The following is a 19,472-nucleotide window of genomic DNA, read 5'->3' as shown; positions in this document are numbered from 1 at the left end:
TTTAAAAAAAGGAAAGAGGGAAAAAAAAGTAGAGCCAAGATTCGAACCCAGGTCTAACACCAACATTCAGGTTCTTAATCACAGTTTATCAACACGAAAGTACCTAGAAAAGCACTTGGCACACAGTAGGGATTCAATAGTTGTTGCATAAACAGTAAAACAATATGGAATCATTATGGCAAATTATCTGTATAACTCCTCAGGTAATCCAGAAGTAATATTTGGAAACTCTGAAAATTGCAAATGGGTAAGCTATATTTCTTTAATTCAAACAACCACTATCCATCTACCCCACTAATTCCCTAGGTACATCCCAACTCCCATCAACTTATTGCCTTTATAATTGTATCACTAAATATAAACAAAAACCTGTATTTCCTGACTAAAGGAGAAATTCCCATGTATTTGAAACCCATTATTTACCTTAAAGCCAAAGTAATTATAAGAGAAATCTCGGTCATAGATAATGGCAGAATTCAGGCGCTGATGAAGATAAAAAAAGATCCCATAATTGAAATAATTAAACTTATTTTCACAAAATCAACAGTTCAGCCCTGACTCCAGAATTAAAAATGACATAGGATAAAAAAGAGGTACCACTAAGTATTATTGTTATAGAACAGAAATCCACAACTAATGTTAATTTAAAAAAATTTATATAAATTGAGTATCCTAAATAGGCTTAAAAACATATACTCAAGTAGATCACTTTTAAGTTGTTGAGCAAGATCTTTCAAATTTTTACCTGAGCAACCTTGTTAGGAATTAGTTTGGCAATGTTCCCTAATATTTTGAATGCACACACTCTTTGCCTCAGCAATTCCACTTAAAGGACTTATCTTACCAATATACTCTATAAGCAAAACACTACCATACAAGGATATCCACTTCAGCAAAAAATGGAAAACAAATATTCACCACTAGAACAATTAACATATATATATATACACACACACACACACACACAAAATTTCTATAAAATAGAATGCTATGCAGTTCTTCAAAAGAATAGGTTTAAGTCATAAATACTAATACAGAACTATCTGTAATAAAGTATCAATAAGAACACTGTGCAGACTGCCACTAAAAGGAAAAATTTATGTGTATGCACACGTGTATTACAGAATAGCCCTAGAAAAATACATTTAAAATAATAAAATGTTGTTTCTAAAGAGAAAAGCTAGTATTCAGAGGAGAGAGAATTACTTTTTAATCTATGTTTCATAGTATTTACATTTTTAAAAAAATATATATTTTACTGATTTTTTACAGAAAAGAAGGGAGAAGGATAGAGTTAGAAACATCAGAGAGAGAGATCGATCAGCTGCCTCCTGCACGCCCCCTACTGGGGATGTGCCTGCAACCAAGGTACGTGCCCTCGACTGGAATCGAACCCGGGACCCCTCAGTCCACAGGCCGATGCTCTATCCACTGAGCCAAACCAGTTCGGCAGTATTTACATTTTTAAAATGTGCTGTTGCTTTAAAAAAAAAAAAAGAAGAAGAACCTATGCCCTAGCCAGTTTTGCTCAGTGGATAGAGTATCAGCCTGTGGACCAAAGGTTCCCGGGTTCAATTCTTGCCAAGGGCACATGTCTGTGTTATGGGCTCAATCCCTAGTAGGGGACATGCAGAAGGCAGCCGATCAATGATTCTCATCATTGATCTCTCTCTCTCTCTCTCCTTCTCCCTTCCTCTCAGAAATCAATAAAAATATTTTTTAAAATATTTTTTTTTTCACCAGGAAAGCATTACACATACATCTTTATTTGCCAAAACAATATCCAGTGTTGACTGGGCCACCATGGGAGAGTGTTTGCCATTATGTGGATTTATGTAGTTGTAGAGGTCTTCCATCACATCTAAAAAAAATACAACAGAAAATAAAAATGTCAAAACCACTTAATGGAAAGCTAATTCACTCTTCCAGTAATAGTTTAAAACAATGGTTCTCAAACCATTTTTTTCATCCTAGTCCACCTCAATGCTTAGTATAGAAAGTGCTCAATAAACATATACATCTACATGCTGAATATATAATGCCTCAGTTGAGAAAACAAGCTCCCAGAGTTAGAGTGAACATAGGCTTATTGTTTTTACTTTTTGTTAAATAAAAACAGGAGTGAGGATATTTTTGATTTTTTTTTAGAAAGAGTGGAAGGGAGGGGGTAGAGGGAAAGAGGGTGGGAAGAGAAGAGAGAGAAACATTGATGTGAGAGAGACACAACCATTGGTTGCCTCCCACACACACCCTTGGATCAAACCTGCAACCTAGGTATGTGCCCTTGACCGGGAATCGATCCCCGGACCCTCTGGTGCACAGGCCAATGCTCCAACCACTGAGCAACACCAGCCAGGGCTGAACATAGGCAAGTTGAAAAAGATTCCTAGGTGATTAATACACAACCCCATTGAGAATTATTGGTTGAAAATTTTTTTAAAAAGCAGAAATTATAATCTCTTCTCAAATTTTTTGCCCTAATAAAATTTGAACTTGAAATTCAAAATCTATCATACTAAGCAGTTCACATCTATAAATGCACATTTAGTAAGCTCTCTCATTTGCTCTTCTTTAAGACATCATAGCATTAATTGGCTCTCTGTATTTATATGTAATACACACACACACTCACAATGTTGGCATTTTTATTGGAATGGACTTGTATGTATCAATACAATTCTGGGAGAACTGATATGTTTACAATAAATCTACTAAAGAGGGAGAATACACTGTTCGAGGCCCAGCACAAAAATCTGGAGTCAAGAGCCAAAGATTTCTGTCATCGTCTTACTATCTGACTTCTTATATACCACTTTTTTTAAAAAATATATTTTATTGATTTTTTACAGAGAGGAAGGGAGAGAGATAGTTAGAAACATCGATCAGCTGCCTCCTGCACACCTCCTACTGGGGATGTGCCCGCAACCAAGGTACATGCCCTTGACTGGAATTGAACCTGGGACCCTTCAGTCTGCAGGCCGACGCTCTAACCACTGAGCCAAACTGGTTACGGCTATATACCACTTTTTATATACCAAACAAATTATTTAACCTTCCCTTGCCCACATTCCCTGAGCTATAAAATGGCAGCAACGGAGTAAAGTATTTGCTAATAGGACACAAGATTAACTGCACCATTTTGTTTAATGCAGAACTTGTCAATATGTGCTACTCATTTTTCCAAGCACAGTACCACCAACTACTTCAAAATAGGCTTCAAAAAGAAAGAAAAAAAAGCGTGCATACGAGAAAACAAAAAGATCCACTGACCTTTCCATTCAGCAAGTCAGCAGCATGGGAAATGGGAAGTTCTAGTGCCCCCTCTGCCACTAACTTGCTTTTTAAAAACAAGATGTAACTTTTCTTCTGTCATTCTAGTACCCTTATAAATTTCCTAGGAATATTAAATTATTTCTAATCTTTCCTCTAGACTCACCACTGAATACTTTCTTTGTTTCTTTGTGCAAGTTAGAGACAGCAATCCTTGCTGCCAGAATGGCATAGTCAGGGTGCTTAGTAGTCAAGGTTGCAGCTGTTTCAGCAGCCAAAGTATCTAGTTCCACAGTAGTGACCCCACTGTATAAACCTTGGATTACTTTCATGGTGATCTGAGCCTATAAAAACAAAACCAAGAATTACTTGAGCTTTCCAAAAAAACAATAGCTTCCTTAGGATGGCAATAAAGAAAACAACCAAATGTATATCAAAATAAAAGTCAACTTCCTTTTTTTAAAAAAAAAAATCTTTTAGAATGGTTAGCAACGGGAAACCTCATGAGAATTCATAAACCAACAGAACTGCCAGAAAATGCATACTACATACACAATGAAGAGGTGTCACTAAAAAAATTAATAAAAAATTTTAAAATACCTAAGTATAGGTATTTCATAGTTGACAAAGATGAACAGCCTCACATGGAAACAGCTAAAAACAGAGCAGTAATTCTTTTTTTTTTCTTCTCTTTAAATATATTTATATTGATTTCAGAGAGGAAGGGAGAGGGAGAGAGATAGAAACATCAATGGTAAAAGAGAATCATTGATTGGCTGCCTCCTGCACACCCCCTACTGGGGATCAAGCCCTCAACCAGACATGTGCTCTGACCGGTAGTCTAACTGACCTCCTGGTGCATGGGATGCCGCCCAACCAACTGAGCCACACCAGCCCAGTGATTCTTTAAGTATTTCCCCATTTTTAATTCAAATTCTCCCTAAGTAATCAGGGTTCCAGCTACATACTTACCCACTTCCCCCAAAATCTACCTACAGACAAGTACAGCAAAGTAAATGAATCAAACTTTAATCATTCCAATTAGAGATGAAGGTATAAATTAGGATTGGAGCTGAGTAATCTATAATTTAATACTCTTTCTTTAGCACTTCACAAATTACAAAGTGTCTCAACTTTCATAATCTCTGACATTTCACAATCACCTTGTGAAATGGATACTATTCCTATCACCATTTTACATGAGAAACCTGAGGCTCAGGTTACTTGGACTTGCCCAAGGTTACATCTAAGTCTTCTTTCTCATCCCATTCAACCTTACTATATTTCAGTTTTCAAGACCATATTGTAAGAGGTTCCCCTTTCAAAAATACACACTGTAGCCCAACCAGCGTGGCTCAGTGGTTGGCAACTTATGAACCAGGAGGTCACAGTTCGGTTCCCCGTCAGGGCACATGCCCAGGTTGCGGGCTCAATCCCCTGTGTGGGGCGTGCAGAAGGCAGCTGATCAATGATTCTCTCTCATCACTGATGTTTCTATCTCTCTCTCCCTTCCCCTTCCTCTCTGAAATCAATAAATATATATATATATATGTATGTATATGTATATATATATATATATGTGTGTGTGTACGTGTATATATACACATATATATGTACACACATATATAAAAATGCACAATGTACACATTATTACCATACATTTTTAAGAAAAACACTAAATTGTGTATATGTGTTCACTAAATGTTTCTGTAAAAAAGCTTAATCCAACAGAAAATAAATGTATTGCCCAGTTGACCAAAACATGACCCCCTCAAAAAAAAGTGTCATTATTAGCTTACAATCTATTCTAATTACATTTTACCTAGGATCAAGTTGCTCCTGATCACTTTTTTCTCAGATTCTGCAGTCAAATTATGTTCAGTAAAAAAGTAGTGAAATCGGGCACATGTAAAAAATGAAACTAGACCACAAACTTACACCATAAACAAGAATAAACTCAAAATGGACAGAAGACTTAAAGGTTAAGTCGCAAAACCATAAAAATCAGAAGAAAACATAGGCAGTAAAACCTCAGATATGTCTTGTAGCAATATTTTTGCTGTTATATCTCCTAGGACAAGGGAAACAAAAGAAAAAATAAACAAATGGAACTACATCAAACTAAAAAGTTTCTGTACAGCAAAGGAAACCATCAACAAAATGAAAAAGGAACCCACTGTATGGGAGAACATATTTGTCAATGATACATCAGATAAGGGGTTCATTTCCAAAATATATTAAAAATTATACAACTCACCAGGAAGATAAACAATTCAATGCTCAACTTCACTAATCATTAGAGATGCTAATTAAAGCCACAAAGAGATATCATTTCACACCTGCCAGAATGACTACCATCAATAAATCAACAAACAAGTGTTGGTGAGGATGTAGAAAAAAGGGACCCCTTGTACAACGCAGGTGGAAATGCAAACTGGTGCAACCACTAATGAAAACAGTATGGAGTTTCCTCAAAAAATTAAATATGAACTGCCTTTTGACCCAGTGGTCCCACTTCTGGAAATATATCCTAAGAATCCTGAGACATCAATCAAAAAGAATACATGCACCCCTATATAAATAACAGTGTTATTTACAATATCCAAGATTTGGAAATAGCCCAAGTGCCCATCAGTAGATGACTGGATAAAAAAACTGGGGAAAAACAAACAAACAGGAACTTACCTTTTGCAACAACATGGATGGACCTGGAGATTATTATGCTAAGCGAAATAAACCAACAGACTAATACCATATGTTCTCACTTACATGTGGAATCTAATGAACAAAATAAACAGACAAACAAAATAGAACCAGAGGCATGGATACATGGAACAGACTGACAGAGGTCAGAGGGCAGGGGGAGGGAGTGGTGGTTGGGGGGCTGGATGAAAGAAAGTAAAAAGATTAGCCAAAGAACATATATGCATAGCCAATGGACACAGACAAGTGTGGAGATGGCCAAAGGCAGTGGGGTGGAGGCTGGGTGAAGCTGGGTAAAGGGGGTGAAAATGGGAGACACATGTAATAGTGTCAACAATTTTTTAAAAAATAGTGAAGTCTTCTGAATAGTTTCTGATGCTACACAGCAAGTAATCAAAACATAGAATAAAATAACATCTGTATGCTAACAGTGCCAGATACAATAGTATACAGACTATTTCAGCTGAATCTACCCCAGAAAGCTTGAGTCTACTACAGCAGCACTCTGTACTGTGAAATGTGGTGCTGCATGAGGAATACTAGTAGAATATCTTATGTCAGGAGACCTCAGTTGTTCTCGTTACAACCCCACTAGCTTATATAAGTAACTCCCCTTTCTCTTTGGTCCTTACTTATCTACAAAGTAAAGAAGATGCAATAGGATGATCTCTCAGGTTCATTCCAACTTTAACATTCTACTATTCTAATTATTGTCTAGAATTCCTAAAAGTAAAAGACAATTTGTAATAAAAACATTTTAAGGTTGTATAAAATTATTTTCTTTTGACCATTTGGTCAATTCACTATCAAGTGTCTAGTTATATATGTGCCACGCACTGTGGATACCACAAGAATAAGATACAACCCACTCTCAATTGTAGGGGAGAAGAGAGACATATGTAATTAATTTCCATATTATGTGGTCAATGTTATCAGGCCAGTACAAGTGCTATAGAGGTAGAGATAATATACCTAAATAAGGCTGAAGCAACAAGAGTGGGTTTGGAAAAAAGTGTCTTAAAGACTCCATTTTAGGAAGATGATTTTGGAAGTCATGGGGAAGATGCATTTGAAGGGGGCAAGATTAGAGGAAGACCAGGAGGATACTTTAGAGACCACTAGAGACAGCAGTCTAGGTAAGAGATGATGAGGGTCTAGAGTAGAGGAGTTATAGAAGGTAAGAAAAGAAGAACGACTTGCTTATGAATAGTTTGTTTTCCTTAATTTAAATGTTACCCATGAAATCTACTTTATATTACTTAAATGCATTCTTTCTACATAGATAACAAAAAAGCAAATTTCAAACCAGTTTCTACCCAAATGATCACAATTCCAGAACAAGCTTTACTACAGGCTTTTTTTCTTATAAATAAAACAATTTACTCAAAGATGTCTGTAACAAAATGTCAATGTCAAGTTTTCCTCTGTTCACTTTTTAGTTCTCTGAAAAGTCAGAATTCAGAGCCCAGAACCAAAATTTAGGAAAAAAAAAAATTTGAGCAATGTGTTAACATTTAAACCCAAGATCATAAGCAGAATACCCCAAATCAAAATATATATGAAGTGAAAGAAAGGCCAGAGATAAGAAATAAGTAAAAAGAATCACTTGAAGCAAGAAACCCAAGATATAAACCATATTTACTTACAGGATCAACAAAGTCCATATTGAGTCCATAACAAAGTTTTTGGATTCGAGATGTAATTTTGTCGAACATGACCCGTTCTTGGCGGCCATCTGAAGAATCAAACCATACAATTCATGTTAGCACTTATTAAGATAGCAATGTAAAAGAATCAAATGTAATCAATACACGAACTTTTAAAATTGACCAACATAGAATGCTATTAAAAGATTCAGCCCCCCAGTAGATTCATCAAGATATTATTTATGTATCTTCAAAGAGTAGGAATTCTATTCTGAAAATCTTCTCTTCCCTTTCATTATAAATTAGATGGATTCTTACAATAACTTCTCAAATGACTGATCTGTTTCTCCCCTTGTCCCATATAGCAGCCAGAATTATTCTTTAAAACTTACATCAAAGAGAAAAAAAAAAAAACCACCTTACATCAATGTCATGTCATTACCCCCTCCAAATTCCCAATAGTGGTTGATCATCTCCTTCAAAATCAAATTAAAAATTATTACAATAATGCAGATTCCTAAACCTGCCCTGTATACCTCTTTTCCTCACTTCACTTCCTACTCTTCCACTTCCTCACTTTACACTGGCCTCCTTGCTATTTCTACTGATGTCAGGTCTTTGCTCGATATAATCTTCTCAATGAGGCTTTCCCTGATCACGCTATTTTAAATTTTAATACCCCAAACACAGCCTCCTCCTCCTCCTCCTTCTATGCTTTATTTTTCTCCATAGCACTTATCATGACATACTCTACATTTTATAGTAGTCCCCCCTTATCCATTCCAAGACCCCCAGTGAATGCCTGAAACCAGACATTACCAAGACCTACTATATATAGGGTATCCCCCATAAATGTATGCACACTTTAACAGCTGATTTTTATTACATTTTGAAAAGAAATGTATTTTAATAAAACTGCCTTTATAATTATTTAAAGTATGTTTACATTTTGGGGAGCATTCCCTGTATCTTTTTTTCCTCTACATACTTACCTTTCTTCTCAACCAACTTCTTTAACACTGCAGGAAATGTGGCAGCAGCAGCTTATCAGGAAATGCAGCCTTTTGGATAATTTTTATATTTTTCAGTTCGAACATATCCTTAAATTTGCATAACGATCCATTAATTGCAATAAAGGATGTGGTGCCACTTGTTTTACAGATGCCTTGCTGAAATGTTCGTATAAGCTTGATGATTTCTGGAGCAACATGCTGACATCTATCAGAACGCATTTTTTGTTCGTCTTCCATCCACAAATGTAATGCCTTTTCCATCTTAGCTAAGCACTTATACCACGTGGGGGTGCGCATGTACAGTGCGATTGAAACTTCGTGCCTCTTGCGCAGAAGTCGGTATTTTGTGGAAGAGCCACACTCAAGGGGCCAAAGAGCCGCAGTCTGCCGACCACTGGCCTAGCACATAGTAGGTAGTCAAGTATTTATTGATTGCTAAATGACTTACAAACCTGTTTCCATTCTAACACCAACATGATAAAGTTGACTTAAATACTCTCATAGGGTAATTATCAATTTTGGATTTATTACATATCAAAATCATCTTCCGCCTTAACCGGTTTGGCTCAGTGGATAGAGCGCCAGCCTGTGGACCAAGAGGTCCCAGGTTCAATTCCGGTCAAGGGCATGTACCTTGGTTGTGGGCACATCCCCAATAGGAGGTGTGCAGGAGGCAGCTGATTGATGTTTCTCTCTCATTGATGTTTCTGACTATCCCTCTCCCTTCCTCTCTGTAAAAAATAAATAAAATATATTAAAAAAATAAATAAGTCAATGTTTATTTTCTATCCAGTAGTCATGTTTTGTTATCTTTGATAACAGTTGTTTGGGATACAATGTTGTTTTAGACTCAGTTCAAAGGTTATTTTGCCCTGTTTTCACACCCCAAAGGTTTGAAGAATAAGATGCACAAGGCAATTGCTCTGGATGGCAGCTCCAACTCCATTTTAAAAAGGCTGCATTTATGCCCTAGCCAGTTTGGCTCAGTGGATAGAGTGTTGGCCTGCAGACTGAAGGGTTCCGGATTCAAATCCAGCCAAGGGCACATGCCTGGGTTATATGCTCGATCCCCAGTAGGGGGCATGCAGGAGGCAGCCAATCAATGATTTTCTTTTCTCATTGACATTTCTCTCTCCCTCTCTTTTTCTCTCAAGTCAATAAAAATATATTTTAAAAATAAAAAGGCTCCATTTATATTATTTTTCACATTTTCCCCTTTTGATCAAGATCCTTCCTTAAAAGCATCATCAAAAATGAAATGATGTCAAAAATGGAAAATGATCTCAAAAACTAAAAACGACATGGAAAATGAAAAGCAACACTGGTCCCTTGTTGCCAGGAAGATTCATATCCAGTATGTCATGTTCCATTTAGGAAGAAATGTTAGGCACATTCTTGCGCTGCATTATGCCCCACTTGGGGTTCTTGGCCCTCCCTGGAATGTTAGACACATCCTTGTGCTCCATGAGATTTTCCTGTTATTTTAATTATAGGTTTCATTAACGGCCTTCAGTTTCCAGTGAATTGCCTCACCCAGTTTCCAGTGGACTGCCTACACCAGGCCCTATAGGTTACTCTGACTGACCTTTACAAGAGACATAAATATCCCACTCCCCCTACTCTGCTCTGATGATGCATTTTGGTCTCAGCCCTTCTACTCACAGATGTAACAATCTATATATATAAAAGCCGAAGCAACCATTATGACCAAATGACCAAAACAACCGGAATGACCAGTCGACCAGTGACTATGACCCACACTGACCACCAGGGGGAAGACACTCAATGCATTCCCACAGCCAACCTCCCGTGGTCCCCCCCCCCCCCCCCAGCCAGCTAGCCAACCTCCTGGGGTTCCTCCCCGCATCCAGCTGGCCCCCCCGTTGGTCTCGATTGTTGGTCAGGCCGAGGGACTCCACATGTGCACGAATTTGTGCACTAGGCCTCTAGTAAATTTATAAATTCTTTACCACTTTTGGCCCCGTGTGTTCCTCCTTCAGCAACCCTAACAGGGAAAGCGGTTTTCTTTTTTCTTAGGAGCCTTAGGCCGCATTTGAGCAACAAGAGCACTAAAGCAGAGGTCTTTTTCTTCTTCTTTTTAACAATTTACAGTGTAACAATTTATTTTAGAGGAGAGGGGGAGAGAATTATAAATCAGTTGCTTCCCCTATGCACCCCAAACCCACTACCTGGATATGTGCACTGTCTGGGAATCAAACCCATGCTCCAACCCAGCCTCAAAAGCCAGAGAAAGGAAGACTTTACTATCATGTTTAAGGGCAAACATCTTCTATAGTTCTTCAGGTTTCTCCTATGAAGTTTCATTCGCCTTAAAGATCTCAGAATGTTGAGCACCCATTATCAGAGTGCTTACTGTCCTTATAACATCAAGCTATGCAGAAGAAAGTTTTATAACCGCAAAAATCCCTGTAATAAACAAAATGCTAAGTCCAATTTGCAGACTAGATCTGAAACAGGAGGCAATACTGATGGCAGTCAGCTTAAGATAGAGAATCATAAAGTGTCAATGAGCTCTGTATTTAATCATTTGGCTTGTGTCCAGACTTTATCTAATTCCATCTTTATTTCACCAGAGGTGTTTTATTTAAGTACAATAAAAGATATTAACAGTGCAAACCCCACCTTGATTAGCTAGGATATGGTCAAGAGTAATTCTATTGTCTAAAATAATTGTACAAGGGAATTTAAAGATTTTTCCTGTTTTGGCAGTAGCCCCAGCAATTTCCCTTCAAGTTGTTTACTGTCTGATTATGTATTCATTTACTGTAAATAAAGGAAAGAGTATTTTTCCAAATCTGGTATCTTTACTGAGGTAGACATAGCCAGGTATTAACATGTAAAGCACGCAGTCTGTTTTGTCTTCCGGATGGAAAGTATGGTGTCAGTCACCAGTGACTGACAGGGCACTTAATGTGCTACATCCTTGACTATGTGTGTAACCAGTTGTACATTTTGACCTTGAAGTTTTAAAAACGATGCCCAATATTGAATAATCTTCCTAGACAGAAATTAAGGCAAGAAAGAATTATTATAGTGAGTGTTTGGCCTCTGCTATTACTTGAAACAGAAGAAACTGAAGGAAAAAAGGGAAAATGTGTGAGGTAGGAGGGAACTGAAGTAAAGGAACTAAAGAAAAAAAGGGGATATGAACATGTAGACCATATAGTACTGGTCAAGTATCTTGGGTTAGTTGTCCACAACAGATGTAATCTGCTTTACATCCTAGGAATTTTGGTTGAGAAGTACAGTTAGGTATAAAACAACTTTCTTTAAATGGGAATCATGAATTCAATATCTCTGAAAGCAGAAACTACGTCTGCCTACTTACCACTCTAACCTCAGTGCCCAGCACAATATCCACACAGATTTGTAAAATAATACAGTGGACTGTAAAGGAGATGAGGGAGGAAAGGGAGATAAAGAACCTGGAATAGAAGAGAGATTATCAGAGTGCAAATGGGTGCTTTAGAAGGTGTTATTTTGCAAACTTTTGTTTCAGTTTTATGTATGTGTACATATACATGGATGTGTTTACTAAGTCATTATGTAGAATGTAATTTTTACCATGAGTTACAATCAAAAGTTTTGAAAACACTATACTACTAAATTCCAAAGCACACTTTACAACGAAATCAGCTTCACGGCATTTATTCCAATGGTTCTCAACTTTTTATTTTTCAACCTGATCTCCCTAGGCCAGTGGTCGGCAAACTCATTAGTCAACAGAGCCAAATATCAACAGTACAACGATTGAAATTTCTTTTGAGAGCCAAATTTTTAAAACTTAAACTATATAGGTAGGTACATTGTTATTAACTTAATTAGGGTACTCCTAAACTGGCCTTTGCTAAAAATGTCCTCAATCTGATTGAGGTATGTTTGCTGAGGTCGACCCCTTCCAACTCTCCCATCCACACTCATCTTGTATAGTTGTTTCAGATAGACGACTGTGGATGGGAGAGTTGGAAGGGGTCGACTTCAGGGAACGTACCTCAAAACAATGTACCTCCCCTGCCTGCACCGAGTCTCCCGTCGCCCGACCAACCGACACCCCCCACTTCTTCTAACACCACTACTTCAAAATAGACTCGCCCAGGCCGAAAACCGACTTCTGCACATGGGCTACGAAGTTTCAATCGCACTGTACGTGGTATTTTGTGGAAGAGCCACACTCAAGGGGCCAAAGAGCCGCATGTGGCTTGTGAGTCCCGGTTTGCCAACCACTGCCCTAGGCAATATATTCTCCCACAAGAAAAATAGCTCAAGAAAGCAGATGAGAAAAAATCATCTACTATTCCAATTCAGATATCTAACAACCAGAGCCCCAGTGCATGAAATTCATGTACTGGTAGGGTCCCTAGCGGCTGCCAGCCAGCTGGGGCCTCCCTCCCTTCCCCTGGCAGCCCACCCCCTGGTCTACCTCCTGGAAGAACTCTGTCAAGGGGACCATTTGCAAACTACACTTTTATTATATAGGATTTTCATATGGGTTATTCCTATGTCCCTAACAACCCTAAGATCTCTGAAGATGGAGCTGCCTCTCCCTCTAATATTTCCCTCAAAGTGCTTAGCGATATATTAGCACATTCAACAAGTACTTACAGGTTGATGACCAGTTGCCCTCCTGAATAATTACGTTGAAATTCACAAAACTACAGGAGTTAGTCTGCTACTACACTGACATACCAAAAATAAAAAGCACATTAAAACTTAAACGTAAAAAAACACACAAAAAAACTTAAACGTAAATAAACAAATCTAAATACAAAGTTGTATATTAACAAGCCTTGCTGAATGCTACACTGAAAAATTCTACCAAACCCTCTGGATCAAATTATGTTCTCTGAAGGAATGAGAAACAAAGTAAGCCCTGTCTTTTAGAGCTTGTGTCGGGAAGTACTTTGTAAACTCCAGTATTTGAAAGTGAACCCCCAAAATTAAAAATTCAATACAAAGGTGTTACCCATGCAGTAATCTACATCCACAAGTTTTCAGTTCATCTGTTACAGATTTACCATAAGAGCATACTCATCCTTCCATATCTTTTTCTATAGGTATAAAAAACTTGATGTACATGTCTGAGGTCTTTTGGTCTCATCAGGTAAAATGGGAGACTAGGGAAATTCAGAGAATGTTGTAAAGATACTAAAGACAGGATGAAGGGCCACCACTGTGCAGGAGGCAGCCAGTCAATGATTCTCTCTCATCTCTTAACTATAGCTAAACCACCTGGTCACAACCAAATCAATTACTGGCCTACCAACTGCATTCATTACATCCTATATTTTCCTTTTTTTTAAAATCTTCACCCAAGGATATGTTTTTATTCATTTTAGAGAAAAGGGGGGGGGGGAGGGAAGAATGAGAGAGGAGAGAGGGAGGGTGGAGGGAGAGGGAGAGGAAGGAGAAAGAAAGGGAGAGAGAAAGGGAGAGAAGCATCCATCAGTTGCGCCTCCCGTGAGTGCCTCAGCGGGAATTGAACCTGCAACCTTCTGTTGTATAGGACAATGTTCCAACTGAGCCACCCCATCACCAGGGCTTCATATACATTTATATATTTTTTAAATACATTTTTATTTATTTCAGAAAGGAAGAGAGAGAGAGAGAGAAACATCAATGAGAAAGAATCATTGATTGGTTGCCTCCTGCACGACCTCTAGTGGGGGGCTGAGCCCACAACCAGGGCATGCGCCCTGGCCGGGAATTGAACCCTTGACCGTTTGGTCCACAGGTCGATGCTCAACCACTGAGCCAAGCCAGGGGGGGGCAGGCATCCAATATTTTAAAATAATTATTCTTCCCACTGTCCCGTGTGGCTCGGTTGGTTGAGCAGCGCACCATGCACCGAGAGGCACCGCTGGATTCCCAGGCAGGGTCCAGGGCGGGGTTACCGGCTGATTCCGGTAAGGGGTGTGCAAGAGGCATCCAATCGATGTTTCTCTGGCATTGATGCTTCTCTCCGCACCCCCCCTTCTTTTCTCTCTAAAAAATAAAATCAATAAAATAAAATTTATTCTCATTCAATCTTTGAGCATTTCTTCATGGCAGGTCCAGTGCTAGTGTGGGCATAAAGTGCCCTCTTTGAAACTCAGAACCTAGTGGATAAAACAAACATCCAGTCAGCCAACTCGTATTTGTGGAGTGCAGAATATTGTAAAATGACTTTTAGCATCAGTCGATTCAACTCAGGACTTGTTCCTATCTGCCTGGCATGGTTCTGTGTTAAAAGTACCTTTTGGCCCTAGCTGGCTTGGCTCAGTGGATAGAGCGTCGGTCTGCGGACTGGAGGGTCCCAGGTTCGATTCTGACTTCCATTCCGGCCAAGGGCACATGCCTGGACTGTGGGCTCGATCCCCAGTAGGGGGCGTGCAGGAGGCAGCCGAACAATGATTCTCTCTCATCACTGATGTTTCTATCTCTCTCCCTCTCCCTTCCTCTCTGAAATCAACAAAAATATATATATATGTATATTAAAAGTACATTTTGCTCTAGTATTCCCCAACCTGAAAATGAATAAACCCTTTCCCCAGGCAGGGCTGTCCCTCATAACGTCACAGCCAAGCAAAAGGCAGGCCCCAAGGAGGCGCTCGGCAGGTCTAACGGGAAGTAACTGCTGAGGAATGCAAGTCCGCGGCTCTTCCGGGCCCCCATCTTGTCAAAAGGCCTCGGGGACACCCTAATCTGATTCAGTTTCTCCTCGGGGGAAGGGCAGCTGGTCCCTACCCCACCCTCCTCTGGAACAAATGGCACCACATCCGGGGATATGTCTGTCTGAGATCTGGTTCTTTTTTTTTTTTTAATATTTTTTATTGATTTTTTACAGAAATATCGATCAGCTGCCTCCTGCACACCCGCACGCCCCCCCAACGGGGTATGTGCCCGCAACCAAGGCACATGCCCTTGACCAGAATCGAACGTGGGACCTTTCAGTCCGCAGGCGACCTCTGTCTATCCACTGAGCCAAACCGGTTACGGCTTTTTTTTTTTTTAAATATATTTCTGTGATTTTCAGAGAGGAAGGGAGAAGGAGAGATAGAAACATCAATGATGAGAATCATTGATCGGCTGCCTCCTGCACACCCCCAACCGGGGACGGAGCCCGCAACCCAGGCATGTGCCCCCGGCCGAAATCGAACCTGGGACCCATCGGTCCGCAGGCCGACGCTCTATCCACTGAGCCAAGCCGGCTAGGGCCTGAGATCTGGTTCTATTCACGGTATCCTCGTCCTTCCACACTTTTTCTATGGGTCAGAGAGCTCAGAGGTGCCCTCGGAGGGTACAAAGTCCTTTTTTCCCTAGTAACCCAGTTTTCAAATAAAAGTCGGGTTCCAACCCTGGCCTCACCATCAACTCACTGGGCGACTTGGCATCAGTCACCGGACCCCTCTCTCTCTCTCTCTCTGCGCTCCAGTTTCTTCTTCTATAAAATGGAGCCGATAATCCTACCTCAGAGGCTCGCGGTGAGGAAAAGGCTGCCTGGGAAACGCTAGGCGCACACAGGGGTTACTCGATAAAGGTGAAGGGGTCACTCTTTAGAGACGCGGCTGGATGACCAAGCCGAGGGGCGCCGACTGAAGACCGAGCGGGGGTGGGGGGTGGGGGGGGCAGAGGCGCGCCTGCAGGCCCGGCTGGCTGACATGGCGGGAAGCCGCGCGGGCAGAGCGGGAAGCGGCGGAGACGGACCGGCGGGCGCGGCCAACTGCTCGGGAGGCAGCAGCCGCGTCCCCTGACCCGCCCCCCACTGTCCCACCGGCCGCTCCCCGGCCGCTCACCTCGCTTGATCACATGCATCGCGGCTGGTAGCTGAGGCGATACTGATGCGATTCGGGTCCGAAGCGCACTCTCCTCCGAAGAGCAAAGGCAAGAAAAGCCGAATCTCCTTCCCGCCACCCGAGACGCAAAAACAACGTCGCACGCATCACGTTCTCTACGCTACGCTGCCAGCGCCCGGCGGTGGGAAGGACCAACTTTACAGAAAGTCAGCCTTGCTCATTAGCCACCGTTTGAACGTGGGCGGGGCCCAGGAAACCACGCCCCTTTCGTGGCAGCAGTGGGTGTGGCACGCCCGGCGGGAATGCGACGCTCCCGCCGCCATATTAAGTGTGGGCAGAGTCCAGCAGCCCGCGCCGCTCCTGCACCTGCGTGGGGTACGGAGTCGACACTGATCTCTCGCCGCCAAGTCTTAGCCGAGCCTGGGACGGGACCCAGCACTCAGAGTGCACCAGGTCGGGCCCTCCGCTCTCGCCATTGCGTCCCGGCTGCGGTCAAGACAGTTCAAGTATTTTGAAATAACTAAAAGCCAACCATCCAAAACACGTTTTCTTATCTTGCCTACTGTACTATTTTGATAACACGAGACTGCCGTCTGATGTGAGCTGTAGCCTGGGATCCATAGCCGGAGGGCCGGGAGCCTCGGGCCTGTTAGTCAGCAGAAAGCCTGGCACTACTCTGTCTGATTGGAAAGCCTTGCTAGGCGAGGGTTTTACCCTGATGTAAATGGGAGCCCCGGGAGAGTTTTGAGAAGGGACAAGATCCATTTGCTTTTAGAGTTTTTCGGGGGACAGTGGTAGAGACCGGGTCAGCCATAACGTCCTTGTGGAGGTAGAATAGACATATCTTGGTGACTGATGTAGAAGCTGGTGATTTGGGCTACACAAACTGATTTTTATGAAACCTCATGTGGCGTTCCCTCCCTAAAATCTTGCATTGGTTTTGGTAGGGGCAGAAATAGAATAGTGGAGACTGGCTGTAATTGTAAGAAGCATTAATCATGCTCTGTTAACTTTTCTGTTCCGATTAGAAAAAGCACATTCTAACCTGATTTGGGCGCTAACATCGGAATGCAGTCCATCCTCCTTTTCTGAGTGCTGCCTATCATTATGGAAAGATTTACGACCTCAGATAGTCTCAGAGGCACCCACCCTTTGCAAACCCCCACCCCCTATTATTAATAATCTGGTCCCAGAGGTGCCTGGAGGCACCCCAGAGGCACCAGCCCTCATTGCCTGTAACCATTATCCTTCCCACTTCCCCATGCCTATAATTCTTTAATTCTTACTTTCCCACATAATCTTTGTCCTTCTACCTAATGTAAGCAGCTGGTTTATGGGGAGGGGCAGAGCAGATTTTTGTGGATGACCTGCTGCTCTCCCATACTGCCAGCATTATTGGAATAAACACTCATATATTATTCATCTCTGTGCCTGCTTAACTGGCTCAAGTAGTGACAGGCAGCCCGGACCCAGTGGTTGTCTTTGTGTGTTGCTTTAAGGATAAAATGTTTTATTTATTGTCTTATAGTAATAATTCTTTGGCAGTATGTATCCTCCAGATGCATCCCAATCTCCCTGAAAAATAATTTTTTTAATGTGAAAATACTGGGTTTTTTTTTCAGTTACAGTTTACATTCAATATTGTTTTGTATTAGTTTCAGGTGTACAGCATAGTAGTTAGACAATTACATACTTTAGGAAGGTGTTCCTCATGATATTTCCAGTAACCATTTGGCACCATACACAGTTATTACAATACTAGAGGCCCAGTGCACGAAATTCATGCATGGGTAGGGTCCCTAGCAGCTGCCAGCCTGGGCATTCCTTTGTTCCACGCCGCCGCCTGGTGGTCAGAGTATGTCATAGCAAGTGATCGAACTCCCAAGGGGATACTTTGCATATTAGGTTTTTATATGTAGATTGACTATATTTCTTATGCTGTATTTTACATCCCCATGACTATTTTGTAACTACCAATTGGTACTTCTTAATCCCTTCACTTTTTTCACCCAGTCTTCCAAGCCCCCTCCCCTCTGGAAACCATCAGTCTGTTCTCTGTATCAATAAGTCTGTTTCTGTTTTGTTTGTACTGTTCTTTAGATTTCACATGTAAGTGCAAAATGCTATTTGTCTATGACTGACTTATTTCACTTGGCATAATACCCTCTAGATCCATCTGTGCTGTTGCAAATGGTAAGCTTTCTTTTTTTGTGGCTGAATAATATTCCATTGTATATATGTACCACTACTTTTTAAAATATATATATTTTATTGATTTTTTACAGAGAGGAAGGGAGAGGGATAGAGAGTCAGAAACATCAATAAGAGAGAAACATCGACCAGCTGCCTCCTGCACACCCTGCAACCAAGGTACATGCCCTTCACTGGAATCAAATCTGGGACCCTTCAGTCCGCAGGCCAACGCTCTATCCACTGAGCCAAACCAGCTAGGGCTGTACCACTACTTTTTTATCTGTCTAATGATAGACACTTGAGTTGCTTCCATATCTTGGCTATAGTAAATAACACTGCAGTAACACTGAACATAGGGGTGCATATATTCTTTTGAATTAGTGCTTTAGGTTTCTTCATATATATGCCAAGAAGTGGAATCTCTGGGTCATAGGGCAGTTCCATTTTTAATTTTTTGAGGACCCTCCATACCGTTTTCCAATCTGCATTCCCACCAACTGTGCACAAGGGTTCCCTTTTCTCTACATCCTTGCCAACACTTGTTTGTTGATCTGTGAAGTAATTCTAAGTCATTGGTCACAGGTGAAGCTATAAGACAGGTGGGGTCAAGATGGCCCAGAGAACTGTGTGTATGTATGTGTGTGAGCTTGTGATTTTTTTTTTTTTACAGTGGCTGGCTGTCTAAAGTATTTTTTACAATATGTTTAATAATCAGTGCTTTAAAAGCAGTGGTTTCCTACAAAGTGGAAATTAAGGTCTAAGCCTGGGGTGTGAAGTGGAGGTCACATTGCAGTGTCACCGCATGTGAGTGAAGTCTGGTCTGGGGAGCCCAGGGCGGCTCGTGGACATCCATG

General features: G+C 40.9%; 1 protein-coding gene across 6 annotated transcripts in view; it reads right to left on the bottom strand.

The window, feature by feature from the left end:
- Positions 1-16,627, bottom strand: part of RRM1 (ribonucleotide reductase catalytic subunit M1) — a 50,073-nt gene extending 33,446 nt beyond the window's left edge. For 3 of the 6 annotated variants that reach the window (XR_002830660.1, XM_006094517.3, XM_023758714.1), the window contains exons 1-5: positions 16,426-16,627; positions 7,620-7,708; positions 3,437-3,614; positions 1,761-1,861; positions 424-483 (exon numbers count right to left, since the gene is read on the bottom strand). Coding sequence is in view for 4 of the 6 variants with exons in the window: in XM_006094517.3 (XP_006094579.1) it covers positions 424-483; positions 1,761-1,861; positions 3,437-3,614; positions 7,620-7,708; positions 16,426-16,444 (447 nt within the window). In the remaining 2 variants the exon portion in view is untranslated. Of the gene's footprint in view, positions 1-423; positions 484-1,760; positions 1,862-3,436; positions 3,615-7,619; positions 7,709-8,611; positions 8,631-16,425 lie in introns of those variants that run through there. The other 3 variants (XM_014460739.2, XM_023758715.1, XM_023758716.1) reach the window with 3 other exon arrangements.
- Between the last annotated feature and the right edge of the window lie 2,845 nt (positions 16,628-19,472).

Source organism: Myotis lucifugus, unplaced genomic scaffold (genome assembly GCF_000147115.1).
Source record: "Myotis lucifugus unplaced genomic scaffold, Myoluc2.0 scaffold_138, whole genome shotgun sequence".
Taxonomy (NCBI): Eukaryota; Metazoa; Chordata; class Mammalia; order Chiroptera; family Vespertilionidae; genus Myotis; species Myotis lucifugus.
The sequence above is the reverse complement of the archived record's forward strand: the minus strand, read 5'-3'. Positions and strand labels throughout refer to the sequence as shown.